Here is a 22,103-nt window from a genome sequence, read left to right on the forward strand (position 1 = left end):
TATTTGTATGGAAAAAATTCCAAACTGACAGATCAACGTTCGGATGTGGAATTTTTTTAATACAAATATCGTTGCCGCTACCCGTATCGCTACCGCGTACCCTCCGGTGTGGCCAAGCCTTAATTGTCAAAGGCGTCGGACGAAACGGAGGGAAACATAGCGCTCGCAACCGCACTCGTCGGATGAAAACTTATCAAAAAGTCAAAGAAAAAACGTGGATTTGACATTAGCTTCCAACCGCTTACTCCAATTGTAGTTCTGGCTTAAATAATCCATTTGTTTGAACCAAAGTTAAAACACAGCTAATCCGCTGAAACTGGGAAGTTAAATTCCTGAAATAAGGTTGAACCACGTTTGTACAACTGGCCCTTAATAAACTAACCTAACTTTGAATTTTGCTTCTATAAGGCTTTACAGAAGCAATATCATTTTCAGTAAAGCTTTACAGAAGCATAATTGTTTGTTGGGTTTATACCTCTTTCACACAAAATTAAAATTTAGATTCTTTTATCAAGAGAGGCCTATATATTAGCATATCGTAAATTTGGATCTAGATTATGGAGGTGCGGAAACACATTTATAACATTTAAGGGTTATTGTTATAACTGTAGAAAACCCTGATAAATTATAGATTTAATTAAATCTGATAAATCGAACTGTCAAAATTTGTATAGGACATTTTTGAAAACCTGATAAATGTATCTCACTTATTTGATGCGGAAACGAAGAGAAAACCTGATAGAACTTGGGAAATATTTTTTCCACAGAATCATTCCAAAATCAACATTCTATTAGGCTTGTGTAGTTCGCGAACGAACTAGTTCATCTTGGTGAACTAGTGAACTTAGTTCACTTGCTTAGTTCAATTTGGTTCGCGAATAGCGAAAAAGATTTGTTTCAACAAACTAAACAGCAACCTAGAGCAATCGTAATATGACATTACAAAACAGCTTGCGCTCACCTTACATTATCATTTTTGTTTATATATTTTTTGGGTGAAAGGAAGTCCCATATGTATAGGGAATTTTCAAATTTGGTCCTTGTTTTATACGACGACAGAGCCCATTTAACCCGACAGAAGGGGTGCAGAAACCAAAGTGCATTATGAAATTGCATCCAATTCTTTGTTGAGCGAAATCAGTTGTTCTGCTCTACCTCAAGATTTTGATGCACCACTTACTCTTATTTCTGAGCAAGAACAAAAAACAAGTAGCATCTTGGTCCTTGCATTACTATGATTTCGATTTAATGAAAGCAACACGTATTTCTTCTAGGCTTTCGTCAGGAACCAGAAAGCTCGACAAGTATATGAACGAAATTAAGAATTTTTATAGAAAATAAAATATGTTGTACAAATTTGTTGTTTTTAGGTTGTATTTGTTTTATTATGTAGAATGCGTCAATTTTACTTAAATTTGGATACAGTGTGTACAAACTATAATTTTGTTTTTTAATTCTAACAAAACTGGAGTGATTAAAATAAATTGAACTAAAATGAACTAGTTCAGAACTAGTTCAGTAGCGTGATTTGAACTAAAGTGGTCGATCACTCAAATGAACTAAAGTGCCCAACTCTACATTCTATTAAAGAATGGGTGTTTTCATAAACGTCTGCCTAACTTAGGCCTGCGTTAGTCGTGTTCATAAAGTCAGATCTGCGATCGGACTAACTTAGTCCAACTGCAGTTCTGCTGTTCATAAACGTCAGTATGTCGTCAACATCGGGCAGATTGCGCAGCCAAAATTTTATTGCTGCAGAACTCAAGAAAAATTTATTTGAGTCTTGATTCGATTTTTTTTGTTAAAACATGTAAATATTGTTAAAAAAAATGAAAAGCAAACATATTAATTAATTAGGGTGGTGCAAAAAAATGTTTCTTTTTCATTTTTCGAAAAATTTAAATTTTGATGACACAGAAAATTTCGAAATCGTTTTTTTTTGAGATAACGAGTTTATATTAATTTTTTTCGTATTAGGGTGGCTCTAAAAAATTTTATCTTCTACAGTAGCTTGAAGAATTCCAAAAAAATCAACGTGGATATTGTTTTGACCAAATTATCGAAGAAAAAAAAAATTTCCATTAGGGTGGTTCACATTTTTTTTTTAATTAATTACAAAAAAAATATTTTTCACTGCAGAGAAAGTTTGTAAAACATGGTTTATGAAATATTATGTAAAATTGGGGTAGGTATTTTCGAATTTGGGGGCTCAGAAAAGTGGTATATTTAACATTTACGCTTGGAATTCAACCAAATTAAATTTAATTAATTTGGCATGAATTTAATATTACTATAGCAAAAACGCACTTAACAATCTTTTTGTGCACTAAAAATCATTTTTTTTTTCAAACGCATAAAAAAACTTTCTTGAACACCCTAATTAAAAATATTTTTTCCATAGATAATTTGTTTTAAATGTGAACTACTCGGTGTTTTTATTATTTTTTTTTTTTAGAAGAAAGTATTTTTTTTTTTAGCCACCCTAATGTAACACGGTTTACAAATTTTTCGTGTTATTAAAAACAATATTTTCGGGAACTGAAAAAGAAATATTTGTTTGCTTAAACAAAACTCATTATGTAGTAATTTTTTATTTTTTTTTTTCTGACGTTTATGAACACTCAGTGACTGCTGAAAATTGTACCAACGCAGGCCTGCAAACATTCTGCAGAATTAGTGTGTTCATTAATGCAGCAAAGCAGAAAGACGATTGGACTGACGCAGATTTCCGACGTTTATGAAAACACCCAATAATTTCTTCATAAAATTGAGTAAATTGTCTCATGTTTTTCTCTATGTACCTATTTGCTTATTGATTTCTAACTTAACGCAGCTATCTTAACTAGAGTGTGCAGACAAACGGCTCGCACAAAAAAAATAAATCTATTCAAAGTGGAAATTTATGGGTACTGTTTTGTATAACAGTTGAAAGACACTTGTACACCTGCTATAACTATCACTCGCGATAAGCATTTTTGAAAAATACTTTAATCCATAATTTCGTTCAAATTCGGAATTTATGAATTAAGAAATTAAGATTTTGATATTTTGAACGAAATTCTATCTACTGTTATGGGATATAACAGTTTATACCAATTTAGTGACAAAAAAAGTTTTTATATAATGTAAGCCGTGTTTTCGTTAGACTTAAGAATTCCATTCAGTAATAATTTAAAACAGAGACTAACAACAAAAATATACTGAAAATTATTTCACCATTTTTTCTTCCAGTAAAAATGAGATGGAATAAATGCTCTCCAACTGCTACGAAACATTCATACAAAAATAGGTTTAAAATCTAATAATTTTGGACTTTTCGTGGAAAACGCTTTTAACTGACATAATATCGGAACCAGGCGAAAAGCTCAGAATTTAATTCTGATATTTAATGTCGTTTTCTATTGACTTTTGAGATTTGTGTGTAAAATTCTCAGATTTTCCACTGCAAATAGAATATGAAATCTAGTTTTGTAATTGTGTGCGAAATCTGTGCGTATAAAAAAAATAAAACAACAACAAATGTTCAGACAAATGTCAAACAGAGGAGTGTGTGTGAAAGTGCGTGTGTTTGTATGCGTGAATCTTGATAAAAATCCAGAATCAGATTCTTGAATCTCAGATTCATTTATTTGTCATTTTTTTGAATCTCAAGACGCAAATAGATCATGAAATCTGAAATTTGTCCACTACTTCCCCTCTTCACCCCCCCTTTCAGCTGTCAAATTCACAAATCTCATTCTGAGATTCGTCAATAGAAAACGACATAAGAGCGAGCCGATTTTTTTCGTTTTTGTGTAATATGTATGTAATTATGATTGTGTAAGTATATCGTTTTTTTAAGTCGAATAAATTTCAAAATCTTAAATACATTGTTGCTAATGAATTTATTTGGAAAAGATTATTATGTTTACATAGTTTTAAAAATAAAAAAAAATAATATTTAATTGCCCTAAAATTTGGATGATATACTAATTTTTACATCCCTTTGGAGCTTGTTGCCTGCTTTCCCAGAATGTTTCCATCAACATATCAGCTTGTTTTAGCAACCTAAAATAAAAATACAACAAAAAAGTGTAAGCAACAAAAAACTAAAACGAAAGTATTGAAAAAAATCTTTTCCGAAAATCGAAAACAAAAAAAAATAAAAAAAAACTGTTTTTGTTTGTATTTGAACAAAATTAAAATAATTATTAAAAAAAAAAAAGATAAACAAAAAATGAAACTCATTAAAAAATAAATCTGAAACAAGTATAATTTGAAAATTGTTTCGAAATGCCAATAGCTTAAAAAAAAATTGGATCCAAATTTTGATAAACCGCTTAAATTTAGCCGAGCGCATGAAAAGTTCCAAATTTATTGAAAGAAAATTGAAGGATGAAATTAAGCTTTGAAAACGGCCTGATTATAAAAATGCAAGTTAAAGATTGCTAGCAAAAGAGTAAAGATTAGAAATGATAAGCTGATTCGATGCTACACTAATGTCGCTATCGCTCCGGTGCAGTGCTGTTCAATGTCTTAATTTTAACGCATTTTAATGATTTTTGTGTATTTTTCAGTTCAAGAAAAAACACCTTTAAACCAAAAACTGGTGGAAGATGTAAAAAAGCCTCCCTTTTCTTTAGTTCTTTAATGTTTTTATCCGCATTTTTATATTGAGTTTTAGAAATCAATACGCGGCAGTACAATCAGCAAGTTAGTATGCACAAAATAATAATAATAAATAATTATAGTTTTTTCCTATTTAAAAACATTTATTACTTTTTAAAATATATTCAATAAAAATAATAATAAAAAAAAAAATAATAATAAAATTGTATTTCATTTTAAAAAAGATGCAAACATTTTAAAAGATTATAAAAAAAAGACTTTGTTCTTTTTATACTATTCATTTATATTCAAAAAAAGCGTTTGATATTATTTCTTATGTTTTTTTTTGTTGTTCTAATATTACTTGCGTTTTATACACACACGATGATAAAAATTGTGTTTTATTTTTTTCTTTCTATTTTCTTTTTGTGGTTTTTTTTTCTCTTGCACTCTCACTTTTATAATATATATAATTTTTTTTGTTTTATATTTTTTTTTAATAATAAGTAATCATAATTATAAGAATATTTTTTTTTAATAAAAAAATGCGTTTAATAATATAAATTAGTTTTATAACTTTGTTGTTGTTGCTTTTTGTGTTTACTTTTTTTTCTTTTTCTGTAATTATTTTTCTTTTGCTCTTTATTTGTAGTTTTTTTTATTATTTTCTTTTCTTTCTTTTAAATCTGAATATGTTGTGTTTTTTTTATTTTTGTTTTTCGATTTTCTTAAGACTTAGCTTATCTACCAGTTAGCCATACCAGGCTTATTGAGTGTCATAAAGTATATTTGACACGATGAAGCACCTTTGGCACTGCTGAAGAACACCTTATCATTCCTTTCGCAAAGGAATTTCAAACGTTGAGCTTTTTTGTGCATAAACACACCGTCTAAATGACCGGTTTCAACTGAACGAATCTGTAAAACAAAATTTAGTTAAAAACGGAACAATTTTGAAAAGATAAAAAATGGTAACCTACTTCAATTGCTTTATTGCCCCAGCCCATAATTTGTCCCGTACCGATGTAAGCTACTGATGTTGGCATCTCGCCCCACTTAAAGAAACAAAAAAGTTTAAAATTGAAAAAAATGTTAATTTTAAAAAGAGAAAATTGTTAAATTTACCTGCAAAACAATATTCTTCGATACTCGACCAACTGTATTCACATAAACTCCTTCATTATCATAGCAAAGAAGTAATTGCATTCCATTAGAGTTTGGAAGCGCTACAATACAATGCGGTATGATTGCACCCTGAGTCTAAAAAAACAAAGACAAGAAGAGATATAAAATAATGATTTTTGAAAAAGTGGTCGTTTAACATACATGTTTAGGAAGATAGATATCATAAACTTCAGCAGAGTCCAGATCGACAGCATGGAAACCTTCGGCTGAGCCGTAAATAACTTTCAATCTGGATTGATCTTCTATTGTAAGATCCACTAACAGAGGACGATGTTCAAGTTCACCAAAATTCTAAAATAAAAATAATAAAATAAAATTCTCATAAGTAAAACAAAATGAGGGTTATATCAAATTTACTTACTTTAAATGCCATGAACTTATGGTAAGGCTTTGGCGCCCACGCATAAATTTCAATCGAGTCTTTTAATGCAATCACTAGGAACTTAATCCTTTCGTATTTAACTATTTTGAAATGTACAGCACCTTGAAGATCTCCGACATTAATCCAACCATTGCGTCGTTCTACTTGCTGTAAGAAATTCAAATCATTATTAAATTTAAAGGTACAAAATGCAAACCGACACTAAGTCGAAACATTTCTCAAGTACGCGTCTTATTAGATTTTTTGTTACTTTAGCTATTCATAATCGTTTTTTTTTCACTAGAGTCAAAGTGATGTCGGACGGCGAATCTTAAGACGGAAAAAGAGACAACACAAAAAGTAAGTGGTCGAGTCTATCGAGGGATGCTAAGGCATTATAGAAAATTCTATAAAATGGATAAACAATCTACACAATGATATCAGGCCGGCCAAAATAGAAGCCTGCTATGATGAAAACGAGACGGTGCTTAGGATTTGTAAAGACCACTTTTCCAAACTGCTAAAAGGCGAAGATGTCCACCCTACCTGCAAGATGTGAAAACAGCGATCTTAAATCGCATAAAGCTGCGGCCAACAATGCCATACAAGCCGAACTGTTTAAAGCAGCTGGAGATGATCTGTTCAGGAGCATACAACAATTCATATGTAATATAAAGCCAAAGAAAGTATATCCAATGATATGATCTCAGAATAGTGTGCCCCATCTTCAAGAATATGAATAACTCTTTTTAATCGTTATTTCTTCGGGCTAAGCAGGCATTTAAGCAATAAAACCCTATCTCAAAGAACCAAGGAAGCCCTGTACAAACATTTATCATCCCAGCTCTGCTGCATGGGCGAACCTCATCTTAGGTAGCACGCTTAATTGGAAAATAACCTTAACCTACTTGATGTGTGCAACTGAAGACAGCAACTAAGGGACATAGCTGCCTGGAGAAGTTTGTTGGTTGAAACCGAGACCCGTTGTGTGATCTAATTAAGTTAGGCCAATCAGAGCCTCAAAATTCATTACTTAAGTTGAGGTGGTTGCGTTGAACCCGGCCATTCATAATAGTTTTCTTCTAGATTGAAAGATGGCCTAATGGCGTTTTCGATTGGCTCTCCGGAAGCGTCCGGAATCATTCAGAAGCCTTCTGAAAGTGTTTTATTCGCACAAAACTGACAGACAGAACGCTTCTCAGAAGAGAAATTCTCTTCTCGATTTAAAATCAGAAGCACTAATACATGGACACTAAAATGTCAACAAAAAAATACTCAATCATTCTTTTTTTGTTGTCATTCAAAAATTAAAATTAATAAAAAGATTAAAACGGGTACCTTAATGCAGTGGAATGATTTTTTTTTAACATTTTCTTCTTCCGTCGTCTTCAGATTTTTAATTTTTATAATTTTTTCGTTTGAAAGAAAAATAATATCAATATTTGACATTTGAAATTTCACTAACACAAAATAAAAAACAGAACTGAGTGGAAGCTACTTGACCTGTTCCATTCGATTTCAGAATGAGTGAATTCTTGAGTGAAACCAATCGAAAACGACATAAATCTCGGCGATACCATTATAGAACTCAAGAGATTGAGAGTCCCATAATTTCCCGTGAATAATTTTTGAGGTCCGTACATAACTATTATTGGGCCGACACAATGAAATATGCAATAGATTTTAGTGGACTCATGCCAGTGACCAATCTTTTTTCACTATAAATACGGACTTTACTTGAGCAGATGCTTATTGTTTTCAACTTATGTAACATCTTTGAATTCTATTATAAATGAGTTTTTGTTAAAAAAAAGATCAACTTACGTCTGACAGACCATCGGTTCTAAGGATTTTTGACTTTAACCATGAAAGATAATACACACGAACACGATTCTTTTTTCCAGATATTGTTACCAAGATATTCTGTCCTTCGAGAACTTCCATCTGTTGGAATCGGCGACGAGAGATCAATTGATAGACCTGAAACCAAACAAAAAATATGAGTAATAGATTTTAAGACTTTTTTTTAAATAAATTTTGTATACCTTTCCTTGTCCCGATCGATCGAGCAACATTAAACCATTCTCGGTTCCTATCAGCAAATTGACACCCCACAATGCAGCACACAAAATTTCCGAATTGAAACGCTTCTTGTATTTTCGAATTTCAGGAGTGTCACTTGAGGCGTCATGCGACGTTGGTGTCACATTGACATTCACATGACTCTCCCGACGGGATCCACCCGAACCGCCGGCACCAAATCCGAAAGTGAGGAAGCTCCTTTGTTTCTGTTGGAGAGCATAGGCATGGGGCGGAAGTGAAGGTGGTGATATAGATTTATTACAATTATTAATACTACTACTCGATCTAGTTTTTGTAATCGAATGATTTGGACTATTTTGTCGTGACGACGACGAAATAGTCGATTGTGGCGAACTATTCGACGCGATAAACGACTTGGAAGGTGTGGAATGGACTGATGAACTAACGGCCGCTCGATACTAGAAAAATGTTGTAAAAATGAGATTATATTATTAAAAAAAAAACTAAAAATAAAGAGAATCATTATCATTCACTTGCAATCAAGCAAATAAAAATGGTTTTTTAAAGTGCCTTTAAAGTTAATTCATTTTTTTTTGGTTTTTTTTTTTAAATTAAATGCGTTTTTTCGTTATTACTTAGTTTGATTTGATTAATGCAAATGCTAGGTGAATATCAACATGCAAGAAATGTTCTTATTTTTTTTTTAAGAACACAAGATTAAAGAAAGAATAATTATAAAAATGTAACTTATGATAGTTTTCGATTAAAATTATAAAATATTGTTAGTTGGATGTTAAACAAATGTACCGATGATACTACACTCAAAATTAAAAAAATACATTAAAAATTAAATAAATTAATTATAAAAAAAATAACATATAATAAATTGTGTGATTAGTCTTTCCCAGACGCCATGGTTGTTAAAAAGAATGAAAAAAATAATGAATAAATAAAATTTTCGTAAGAATAGTATTCTTTTTTATTATTTAGCTGAATAAAACGTTTATTCAACAGTAAGAAAAAAATAATGATTTAAAACAAAATTAAGCTATTAAGTGATTGATGAAAAGTATGTTTAGCGAATTATTATTCTTATTTACTAAAATATACTAGTGATAACACTCATTCAAAAAAATTAAGTTTAAACAAGAAAAATATTGAAATATTGAATGGAGGCAGTTGACTTTTTTTGTACGCTTTTTAATCACATTCGGGAATATTATTTTTTGTTTCCTAGTTGGGGGACACCGTGTAATGATAACGGTAATGATATTCGCCGATAATAATGAGATTTTAACAACCAGGATTTTTACGTTGTTAATAAAAATTTCTGATTTTAAAATTTATTGCTTTCCGAGTTTTTCAGTAAATGGGTTTGAAACACGCTAAAAGTCAGCGAGTCTAGTTTTGAGGAGATTTGCTCACCCACTATAAAAAAGGCACAATTTAACGATTTTGTGTATGATTTTTCAATAGCATTTTGATTTAACCTAAGTTTACAGTGAGCGATGGCATTTTTTATAATTTGGCGAGTTCATTTTTTTTTAATAATTAACCCCGAGGAGGTGTAAAGAAGGGGTACAGAATTTTCACGGTGTGATGTATAAGGTTACTAAAGTATGTAATACAAAAGACTGAACATGCAAACCTGCTAACTCAACATAAAAATGATTTCAAAAATTGATTAAAAATACTAAAAGCTTTCAAATCTTATAAATTCTTTTAAATTTTATTAGTTTAGTTAGAACAACTTTATGTATATAGTTTTAGATTTATTGATTTGTCAGGAGTTTTAAAGTCAAGTAGGCAGGTTTGCATTTTAACCTGACGATATTAGCTATGGTCAAATTAGTAATATTTTTTTTTTCAAATGGAATGGTGGTCTTTGAAAAACCTTATTTTGAATTGCAATCCCGAAAAATGATTACATTACTGACTGATTAAAAAATTTTTTTTGTTATATCGAAAATATTGTTGAAATGACGAAAAAAAAAATACTGTAAAAGTTACAGCCCTTAATAATAAGTACTGCCGCATCACAAATTTCTTATTCCCATATGATTTACGTGGGAAAGATTGTGTTTTTGAGTTTGGAATTTTATCACTTTTTAATGGTTTATTAAATTGAAATTGAACGCTCCTATGTAGGGCTCTTTTTTTGATTTTTCAATATTTAAGAGAAACAAAAGGATATATGAAGGAGCCTGCGTGGTAGATGAACCAAGTAAATGTGTCATACTATAATTATTTATTTATAAATGTATGCAGGTTAGTCAAACTTTTAATGAACTCATTAAATGAAACAAATTAGGTATATGATGAAACAATTTTAATTCAACATGTTAGTGCATATTTAATTTTTAATGTAACCTTTACTAAATACATAATATATCCTCAAAAACAAACATTTCGTACACCGACAATAAAAAAAAACTCTGATGGTTGCACATGCTAAACATACTCCTCATGTTATTATGAGAAAAATATATTTATTCCCTCAAATAAAAAAAGGTTAACACAGAAAAGTTAACTCCTTAAACAAGAAAAAAACAAAACGAAACGTTTCCAATGATACACAAATCCTATACTTTTTTTTCAACTGCATATATTATATTGAAGATATAGAAAATATACAACGAGACTCCATCCATTTAAATTAACACTAAATATAAACAAAAAAAAAAAAAGAAAAATTAATGCAGCAACAATTAATATAAAAAAAATCATACGACAGGAAACATTTTTTTCTCTAAATAAATTCATTTTACATGAAATGTAACAAAATATTATTATTTAACAAAAAAATCGTTTTCTTTTTTTAATTCTCAATTACTTATAACGTTTGTTTGTTAATTCAATATATAAAAAAATGTTTAGTGAAAAAAGAAAATACTTAAAAAATGTTCTATACAAAAAAAGAAATAGAAACAAACAAAAATAATACAAACAATAAATGGAAATTGCTTATTTATTTTTTTTTTTTCATTTTGCTTTGTTGATGTTTGTTTGAACATTTTGTATTTTTTGTTGTAGTTTTTTTTTTGGCAGAAATACTTACTATGAATTTTTTTCATTTATTGAGAATTTTTTTAGTGGATTCGATGATGTGGCCATCAGCTCAAACGTCGCGGAAAGACAAAACACAATGAAGAATAAAATTCGTTATAAAAAAATTTTTGGTTTTTTTTTTTCTTAAATTTGTATACAAATCAATTTAGTCAAAAATAAGGTTTTTAGTTGTCTCAAAAAAAAAAAAAAAATCAATCTCATTCACTTTTGCTTTCCAAGTACATTCATCGGGGTAAGATTAACAAAAAAAAATATTATAATAATAATAAATATGCACGAAATGCTCAACTCTATTTTTTTTAATATTTATTATTTGATCAAAAATACTGTTTTTAAATTTATCTACTTTTATTTTTTAATATTAATAAAATTTGATCACCTAAAATAATAATGATGATAAAGAAATGCTCTACATGTAAAAAATTTTAAAAAAAATGTAAATTAAAATAAAATGTCCAAACCAAATGATTAGTCACACAACAACACTTTCATTGGTTTAAAATTAAACAAAAAAAAAAAAAAAAAAAACAAACGAATTAAGATATTAATAATTTTAAAAAATATAAAAAAATCAAACTTCTGTATGCTAAAGTTTTCTTCCTTTTTTTTCTTAATTTTGATTGATGGTACTATGGTAAAGCTCACAAATACGATATTTTATTTTTAATTGAAAAAAAAAAATCGACAATTGTTACATATTAACCGGATAAACGAAGAGTTAAAAAACAACACTATTTTTGAATAAAACAAAAAACTAAAAACGAGAACAAACGAAAGACTTACCTCTTCACTGGAGGATTTATCATGGCGTGGTGGAGTTGCTGGCGATGCTTGACTAAGTAAGTCTGGCAAAACGCTACTCGTTCGAGTTCCAGGAGTACCCAAGCCACTACTCTCTCCGCTTCGGTTCTAATTTTTGGGCAGGAATTAAATGAATAAATACAATTTTGTTTTAGAGTGTTTAGAGTACAAATTCAATAATTTTTTAAGACACAAAAACAAAATTGATGTGAATTGAATTCATAAAAAATGATTTTTCTTTTACGACTCGATCTTTGAAGTCGTTTGAATGCCAATAAGGAAATTATGTATTTTTTTTTATTCTTTTATTGTTGTTTTTTTTTTATGAAAATATGCGAATTTTATTAAACAAAAAAATTAAAAATTAAACTGAATTATTTTGTTTTTATTTTTTTGAATTGATGAAATCGGACACACAAGTTTGAGTAAAATTTAATAAGACTATCTTGTTAAAAAACCATTAACCCATGTAAGCTGGCATTGTACTGTTCACAACACTGGCGGAGGGAAAGGCATTAATGCGGTTATTTTATAACTATGAAAGTTTAGTTTTTAATTCTTACGAATGATTTTAAATATTTGTTTTTATGAATTTTAAAATATTTTAATTATTTTATATTTAAAGTATGAGTCTGTGAGTTGTATAAAGGGTACCAATATAAAATTTTGATGCCAAGACATTTAGCATTTTTTTAAATTAAATTTCGTTTGTGAATTTCACTAAGTATGGTCAAATATATAATGGTGAAATTAACAAAAATAAATTAAAATGAACCTACAAACTCTATGCTTACATTAAAGTTGCAGAACTGTCTTTAATTTTTTTAAATTTTTTTTTGCAGTACATATTGTAAACCTAAACAATAATAATACAAGTAATTAATACGACGGTTGGACATGATTTTACCATTTATTTAAATCGATTATAAACATAACTTATGAAATCTCCAAATTAGGAAACATCGCCTTCTTGAAACAAATATAAACATTTTAAAATATTTCTTTTTTATATATTTTTTTTAATAATAGAAATGCGTAAACAATAGTTTGGTAATTCTGTAATTCTGACCATGACCATGTTGTAATATTCCTTTAATGCGTTGACTCAACAACAACCAACCTAAAACTTCAAAAATAATGTTTGTATTTAAAAAAATTTAGAATTCCAAACCAAATTCTTTAGTTTTTTCTATTCCTGTCCACCAGTATTGTGAAAAAATACAACCAAAATATAGAAGCAAAATATAAATTATCATGAGAAAAAAAATAATAATAATAAAAGCTACATTTTATAAATTGATTTAAATTATTTCTTTTTTGAAATGTTTTCCCGTTTAAGTAAAGCTTTGACAAAGACAAAAAGAAAATTGGAGTTTTTTTTTCGGAGCTATAGAAATTCAATTTCCTTCGCGCTTATCATATTCTTTTTTCGCTTCGTAACAGAACTCTTTCGGAACTCTTCTACGAGGAATTCTGCGATAGGGGTTATCATTTTCAGTAAATTTTAATCGCAGAGTTAAACCTCAAAAGTTTTTAAGCTAACCCTAGGATTATATAAAGAAACAATAGGTATTTGACAGGTTTGAGCAGAATTTATTGAAATGAGGAGAGCCATAACAAGAATCACACATTCACTATAAAACTCAGTTCATAACATATCGAATTTGATCTGTATACGATTTTTTTCAACTCAAAGATACACTGTAAAATTGTCGATTGGTTGGATCAACTAGTCCTGAGTTAACTTTGGATTGAAAAAAATATCGATTTGAAGTAAATGTAAATAGGTTGGCAGAAATGGCGGCCTCTCATATACCTGATGCGAAAAGTCCAATTAGCGTTTATTTGAAAGATCTTGGAACAAAAAAAAAAAACGCTTTCAAAAATGTACTATAAAAACGCATACAAAATTATTTTTTTAATTTTCAGATACATAGGTTAAGTTTGCATTTTCTGTTTCAAAAATCAAAACTTTAATAAGCGTTTAAGCTTTTGCTCAATGAATCCATTTGAATAGTTACCACTTAATATTTTTAAACCAATGGGTTTTATTAATTTGGTAAACATATGTAACTTGGAGACAAAAATTCGGTCTTTAATTTCACTAGAACATTCAAATTTGTTGTTGTTTGAAAGTTAGGAAAAATAAATTGGAACATTATTCATGCAAAACCTACAAGTTTTGTTTTTGTATTTTCATAAGTCTATAGGTAGTATTCTAAAGTAACGTAAGTTAATTTCGAGTACAATATCTTACAAATTATGTTTACAAAAAAGAATGATAGCAAATACAAAGCAATTACTTAAACGGGTGCACATACGAATAAGAACACCACAGGATTTATGATTTATATAAGACGGTACAAAATGACTAATTTATAAAGAGATGAATTCCTAAAAAAAAATATATTCAAACCAAGTTATTATAACTTAATATTTTATCATTCTAAACATTCTAAGCGTTTATTACAGAAAAAAATTCAAATTGCATAATTTTTCTCTAAAAAACAGCCATTAGCTTTTATTTTTTTTTTAAATAAAATAACTGTATTGAATTGCCCCTTCTTCCTCATATTGAAATTAAAGTTTTTATAATAAATATTTTTTTGTTACTATTTCCTCATTAGCATTCCGCCATCCAAGAAGAAGCATCGTTTTATTAATATTTTTTTTTTTCAGTTTTTTGTTTTTTTAATTAATTTTGTTTCTCAGTACTTTTGTCAAGAAAATTGTTAATAACGAAATAAATAAATTGTTAGCTCTAGGAATTTTCAAAAATTACAAATCTGAATTACTTTTGCTTTTTGTAATTAATTAATATATTATATTTGCCAAGGGGTCAGAATAATTAAATTGGTTAATAATTTGTTAGCTAATTTTTTAAGGTATGTATATTTAACGATAAATGTAAACAATTTATAAATTTATACAAAAATGCATTTTAAATTAATTGTAATTACAAAAAATTAAATAATGTTAGCACAGAACATTACAAATATGATTAAAGATAAAAAAATATTTTCAAAAAATGGTTAACAATTATATAAATTTTGTGTTATATGGTTATTGTTTTGTGTTTCATTTAAAATGTTATGAAAAAAAGTAATATTTTTTTTACTAGCTTACATTGAAAAAATATATTATCGTTCATACTTATCACAACTTTCTATTTAATTCAAAAAAAAAATATTTAAAATACAATAAATTATGAAAAAGAATTGAATAAGAAAAAATAAAATAAAATGTTCACATTTATTCGCTAAATAAATTCAAATCAATACTTTTTGTTAATTTTAAATTTTTTTTTATTGTTGTTTAATTTTTATTTTACAAATGGTAGAGGCTCTTTAGAAATTACTTAGAGAGAGAGATTGGAATTGATATCGATGTTACTTTTATTTTGAGGATTCAAAAAGGGGTTTTAAATGCAACCGAACTAAGCTTTTATAAAAAAAAAAGTTGCTTTTGGAGGGGCATATAAGAGTGTATATTTACTCAACAGAGGAAAAGCCAAACTTTTTTGCTGTTTTTTTTTTTTTTTTTTGATTTTTGGTTTGCAAAAGTTACATGCGTTTAATTACAATAAGGGTATTTTATTTTGTATAAAAATATTAAATATTTTTTTACATGCTAAGGAATGTTAATCAAATTTAAATCAACTCATTCAAGTTTCCTAATAGAAATGTTATGTATTTTTTTTTATATAATTCATATTTTCATTCTTTTGATTTTTTTTGTTTTGTTTTTTAAATTTGTTTTAAATATATTTTTGTGAGTTGGATTTTTTTTTTTAATAAAATTATAAACAAACATAAACGTGCGTTTCTGCAACGGAAATAAATAATTGGTGATTTTTTATGAAAAAATATGTTAAACGATTAGATATTTATTATTAACAAAACATAATAACTTCTGATGGTTGCGGTTAGAACTTTTTAATGTAACGCAAAAATGATTCAATGAACTGCTGTAAATGTTAATTTGTAATGATTGTTAGCCTTTTGAAAGAAGAAGATGGTTTTAAGAAATTGAGATGTATAAATGACTAACAATTTTGTTTCTATAAAGCTTCACAGATGTTATTGTTACTTCTGTAAAGCTTTCTAGAAGCTAAATTGCTTCTATAAATTATAATTTGTTTGTATATTTTTTAAGATTTTTTTGTAAAGGCAAACATTGTAGCAGGTGGATTATACTAGTTGGAATTGATATTTATAATCTCAGAAATTCACGCCCGCTAGATCAAAGCTCAAAACCCGTGCTTCTTTTGCTTTTCTCTCTGCTTTATGTATCTTTCGATTTAACAAGTCCAATCCGTCGATTTTACTAAATAAATCTGTTGATTTTACTGGAGCAACCTCTTGATTTAACAGGATCAATCAAGGTGTTTTTTTTCTTAGATTATAATCTCAAGTCCAACTTGCATACATAACTCAGCCTATTTCAAATGATTTCCTTGATAAAAATATATTCATAATGTACTACATTCTTTTCTTTTATAAAATTTTAATTGAATTGCATACAAAATCTTCTTCTTTCTTAACATCTAATTATTTGTTACATTTCTATATAAATGAATGAATGCTAGCTAGCTGATATATGTATTTATATTATTATTAATGGTTGCTACTGTAGATGTATGTAAATTACCAAAAAATCTCAAAGCGAATGTAATGAATGAGTAAAGCCATTATAATACAATTATTATAAATAACAAAAATTAAATTACATTAAGATAAGATTGAAGGAAAAAAAAAATGAACAAATAAAATATAAGTTTTGGAGAAGTAAGAATTAAGAAAAAAAAAAAAATCAAACGAAAAAAGAAGGAAAATTTATAGAGAAGAAAATGGTTTGGTTTATTTTGATCGCCGAAATGTGTTTTTGATTTGTTTTTTATGTTTATTATGCTTTACCTGCTGCTGTTGTTGCTGCTGAGCCATAATCAATTGTTGTCTGGCCGCATAGTTTTGCAAAAATATAACCGATTCAGTCTTTTCACGTCGAGGCCTTAAAAAGTCTAGATTTCTTCCGGTTAAGCTACTGCTCCAACTCGATTTAGTTGGTTCGGATTTTTGGTTTTGATTAACTATCGACTGTTGCTGTTGATTTTGTTGTTGTTGGGGTGAAACATTTATTTGTTTATTACTTTCAGATTTTTTAAGTGATTTTAATTCAGGCTTGGCCTTATTATTATCGTCACTCTTACTAAACATATTCGTACTGCGTTGGAATAACGCACTGGCACGTTGTTGTAATGGAGTATTACTGTTTATATTATTTATTGGTGCAATTCCACCACCACTGCCATTATTTGCCATTCTTTCACCAAGAACAGCCGAATGACGTTTTGTGAGTGGAAAGAAATCAGAATTCTCTCTGCGGAAGCCTCGGACGAAATTCATTGGCAATTTGGAATCAGACTCTTGTCTTTTGTGATTTTTATTGTTATTTACGGCACTATTGTTACTATTTTTTGGTGTATTTGTTAAGGCACTGTTAGTTGTTGTTGATGATGATGTGTTTGATCTATTTGGCATTGGTTGTGATAGTTTTCTTTGAGCAGGTGATGAAGATGAAGAGGAAGACGTTACAACAGAGATTGCAGAGGTTGAAATACTGGTTAATGGAGCTGATATAGCTGCAGCTTTTCTAGCTGCTGCTGCATTATTAGGCACTTCTGAGATGCTACTACGATGCATTACCATCTTTTGATCAGATTTTAATGTACTTGTATTCGAACGATTTAAACTTGCACCACGATTTGGAAAGAATTTTTCGATGTCCCAGTCACGAAGGAGCACTGATTCTTCGGCTTCATTTCTTCCGGTAGCTTGACCTTGTGTTGCGGCGGTGTTGGCTGGCTTTTGTTTTTGATTTTCTAGTTTCTGTACAGAAGTTTGTTTTTTAAATTTCAAATTTGGAATTTTTTTACAAAAGATAAAAATGTTTACAAAGTATACACTCGTGAGAAATCTTAGAATAGCAATAGTTGCAGGTATGTATCAACCCTTTTTTTATGTAAATGAAAATGTTCATTCAAAACCTTCTATATAAATTTATTACACAGGCATCATCACTTCAAGTATGTATAATGATAAAGCAATACACAAACCTCTTCTAATGAATATTTATTTTTGTGGAGAAAAAAACTATTTTAATCGTTTTGAAGAAAAACATGGTTTGACCTTCGAGAATATGAAGTGCTTGTTCCTATCTCTAATACATTTTAAAATGATGATCCTGGCGCAAGTGCCAATAGAGGAGAATGTGTTAATACGGAACTACACTTAAGAGCAAAAAATGGAATCAAACTTTGCGTTCTGTAATAACGATAATTGATCAGGATGTAATGTGACATACATGAATGTTAATGGTTCCATTGAAAAGCTTGAAACAAAAGCTTTAAGTAAGAAAAAAAAGACTGAATGAAACAAAGAGTATCTGAAAAATTTAACATAAAAAAAAAAAATTAAATGCAATTTTTTGATAGATAGCGCTAATACTATCGTATGCATTTTTATATTTTTACCAACAACAAAAGTAAAAAATTCAAGCTTGAAAATGAGACCATGAGACTTTGGACAGAAAATATTTTATTTATTGCAATTTTTGTTTTATATATACGAATTTATTTGATTAAGTTATTTTGCTCCTAAATGTAGTTGTTAATGTGGAATCCCTGCAAAAAAACATTAACAACTATTACAATTTCCAAAAATATATGATTATGTAGATCACATACTATTGTATAGTAATTTTTGGATTTTCTGACCAAATTTAAGTATCTACATGCAACATAAAGACTTTGAAGAAATTATTTTTGTTCTGAATCGGATCTAATAATTTTTATATAAAACTAAATAGTGTAATATAGTAGAGTAACTAAAGCAAATTATTAGGGAACCCGGCCGAACAGCTCTGATTTTGACGATTTTTTTTTTCAAACGTAGGTAATTAAAAATACTTTAAAGTCTATAGATTAAAAATTGCCGGTGTTGCCGTATTGTTTTTTAAAATTAAAATTATTTTTTTTTTTAACAAAACCATTTTTTTTGCATAAATTTCATAAAACAAATGATAGCAAAAGATTCTCTAGGTAATTTAAGAAAAATATATAAAAGGCAGTAAGGGACAATCTTCCATCGTTTAAGCGATAAATGCAATTTTCTAACATTCTGACCTCAAACACAAAAAAAATATTTTGAAAACAACGGCAACACCTACAAGATTTTAATATACATTTTTAAAAAGCCAGAGGCTCATTCTTATTTCTTAAATTTAAATCCACTAAATTTAATCAAGACTTTTTGAAAAAATGGTCCTCAAACTCAGAATTAAAAAAAAAATGTTATTAGAAAAATTTAAAATGACTTTTTCCCAAACTTTTTCTAATAAAATATGAATTTATTTAAAAAAAATTTTTGGCCATAAATATTATCACTTGAATTTCGAAGCAAAAAAGGTAAAATATATCACACTTTTGAAAAAAAAAAAATGAAAAATTACTTCAATTTCAATGGTTTTTTTTATTAAAACTGAATTTTTACATTGAAATAATTAATTTTCTCAAAGACTGTGGTAAATAGGAACTTTAAATTTTTGCTATATAACTTTCAACAGTAAGGGTTATTAAATGAATAAAAAATAATTTTATGTTTAGATGTTGAACTTAAAAAAAAAAAAATAAGTTACATTTTTTTCAAAACTTTTATTAAAAAAAGTTCTTCGAAAATGAAATACTTTTTAATTTTTTTCATAAACCGTAATACATATTGACATTTCCTTTTATAATTTGAAATCATAGTAAATGCGGCCCAAAAAACTTGAAAATAAATGCATTTTATATTACGACCAAGTTTAAAAAACGACATGTTAAAATTTTTTCAATTATTTTTTTTTTCAAAAATCTGAGTTCAATTACCATTCTTTCAAAAGCCGTTCATTCAATTAACTTAATTTTAATTTTACATATATGACTAAGCTTCTAGCTTTAAAAAAATGTATATTTGAATATTGTAGGTGTTGCCGTTGTGTTCAAATATTTTTTTTTGTGTTTGAAGTCAATTAATAAGAAAATTGCATGTATTGCTTGAGCTATGGAAGATTGTCCCTCACTCCCATATATTTTTTTTTCTTGAATTTCCTAGACAATCTTTTGGCATCAATTAATTTATGAAATTTAAGAAAAATATTTGAAAAAAATTTGTTTTTGTTCACAAAAATCTTCAATTAAATTTAAAAAATCAAAACGGTAACACCGGCAATTTTTAATCTATAGACTTTAAAGTATTTTTAATTACCGACGTTTGAAAAAAAAGATCATCAAAATCTAAGCTGTTCGGCCGGGTTCCCTAATATTGCCAATTTTTGAGCTTTAGTTACTCCACTAATATAGACACGGCCTTTCTTCAAGCTAAAACAGTTGAACACAGTTTTTCGACGTCGAGTACAAAGGGGTTGAATGATTGTTTTCCAGAAAATGCGATTGAAGTTTGAGTAATGTATGAAAATCGATAACTTGTTTATATTTATAGGAAAGAGTTGCTCTTAATGTATTTTTTGCGACCAAAAGAATAACAATTCTTTTTGATTGAATTAACAATTCTTATTTGATCAAACCCGAAAAGTGAAATTTTGTGGCTTAAAATAAGTTATCACAAGACATTCAATAGAACTGTTTTTAGCTTTTTCAACTAGTGTAATTACAAAATACTGATATACACTTTGTTTTTAAAACACTTTCGATTTCAAATAATTTTAAAATCGTCCTTACGATTTGCGATTCGTTTGTGCAATCAAATGTAATACGTTTCTACAGTTTGTAATTTTTTTAAAGAAAAATGTTGAGTTTGTGTAACAAAACATTTGTGGTACAATAAGATCAAATTTTGACAGCATTTATGAAATTATTTAAAAACTATGTACATATCTTCATTCAAAGGACTGCTGCACAGTGGGTTTTGTTGGATGTTGTGTTTCAAAGTCATAAAACCATTCGATTCAAAAATCAAAATCGTACACATTTCAACATTCCCAACAGCATTAAACCGTGGATCGTGGGACTCCAAAACGGCAAAACAAGAGTTGTTATGTATTTGATTTTGCTTAGACCAATTTTTCAACTTTCAATCAAAAATACATGTTCAGTTATTGACGATTTAAAATCTACTCTCAGCGTTAAAGAAGTTTAAGAAGCAATCAAGAGCTTTATATTTTGCTATAATAATATAGGTTATGGTAGGGTGCATGTGCTTATTTAGTATTACTGGACTGGAAAGCAGATGATTTACAAGTCAGACTGTCATGGCTGAAAGCCTTCTGATCCATATGAGTAAAACTAATTTTTGTCTTTATGGGAACATCAGCAAGTGGAACCTTATTTCCAATATCCTAACTTTCCCAATTAATAAACTTACTGCCAACAGAAATGTTGAACTTTATATTATTAAAAAACATTACTTCGAGGCAAAAGTGATTAAGCTTAATGCTAATTACAAAGACACATTGGTACTAATTTATCAAATACATTATCTCGAAATTTTTAATTTTTATTAATATACAAATATGTAATCTATAAAAAGAAATATCAACATTTAACGACAATAATTGCCTTATTTCTAGATTTCTCGTAATACATTGTAAACATTTTTTGTTTTTTAATGAAATTTATATTGCGCATTAGAAATTCGATGTTTTTTTATAATTTTTTTTTCCTGCACATTGATATAATATATACAACATGGTGGTTTTTTGATGTGTATGTATGATATTAAGTGCCTTGCATATATATTTAATTAGATTATTATTGAATATGAAAATCATTCACTTGTTCATACTTTTTTTTAGATTTGGTTTACACGAAAGAAACAGAAGGATTAATAAACATTAAAAATAAAATAAATTTTAAACTTTTTTTTTTAATTTTTAAACTAAACAAATAGAAGGAATGAATATATAAAGAAATTATGGTAGGATATTAAAATATATATAACGAATGTTTTTATTTTTTTTTATAAACAAAAATTAACAATTAAATTAAGTAAATATTTATTAT

General features: G+C 28.1%; 1 protein-coding gene across 11 annotated transcripts in view; it reads right to left on the reverse strand.

Annotated features, from left to right (window-relative positions):
* Positions 1-3,865: 3,865 nt before the first annotated feature.
* The window catches only part of LOC129908553 (serine/threonine-protein kinase mig-15), a 58,628-nt gene continuing 40,390 nt past the window's right edge, over positions 3,866-22,103 (reverse strand). For 4 of the 11 annotated variants that reach the window (XM_055985138.1, XM_055985136.1, XM_055985137.1 and 1 more), the window contains 10 exons: positions 16,963-17,934; positions 12,029-12,154; positions 8,179-8,634; positions 7,958-8,113; positions 6,134-6,301; positions 5,914-6,063; positions 5,713-5,847; positions 5,568-5,642; positions 5,336-5,505; positions 3,866-4,047 (listed from right to left, as the gene is read on the reverse strand). In XM_055985138.1, coding sequence (XP_055841113.1) covers positions 3,969-4,047; positions 5,336-5,505; positions 5,568-5,642; positions 5,713-5,847; positions 5,914-6,063; positions 6,134-6,301; positions 7,958-8,113; positions 8,179-8,634; positions 12,029-12,154; positions 16,963-17,934 — 2,487 coding nt within the window. In that variant the 3' untranslated portion in view covers positions 3,866-3,968. Of the gene's footprint in view, positions 4,048-4,986; positions 5,506-5,567; positions 5,643-5,712; positions 5,848-5,913; positions 6,064-6,133; positions 6,302-7,957; positions 8,114-8,178; positions 8,635-12,028; positions 12,155-16,962; positions 17,935-22,103 lie in introns of those variants that run through there. The other 7 variants (XM_055985145.1, XM_055985144.1, XM_055985139.1 and 4 more) reach the window with 5 other exon arrangements.

The sequence above is a fragment of the Episyrphus balteatus genome, chromosome 2 (genome assembly GCF_945859705.1).
Source record: "Episyrphus balteatus chromosome 2, idEpiBalt1.1, whole genome shotgun sequence".
NCBI lineage: Eukaryota > Metazoa > Arthropoda > Insecta > Diptera > Syrphidae > Episyrphus > Episyrphus balteatus.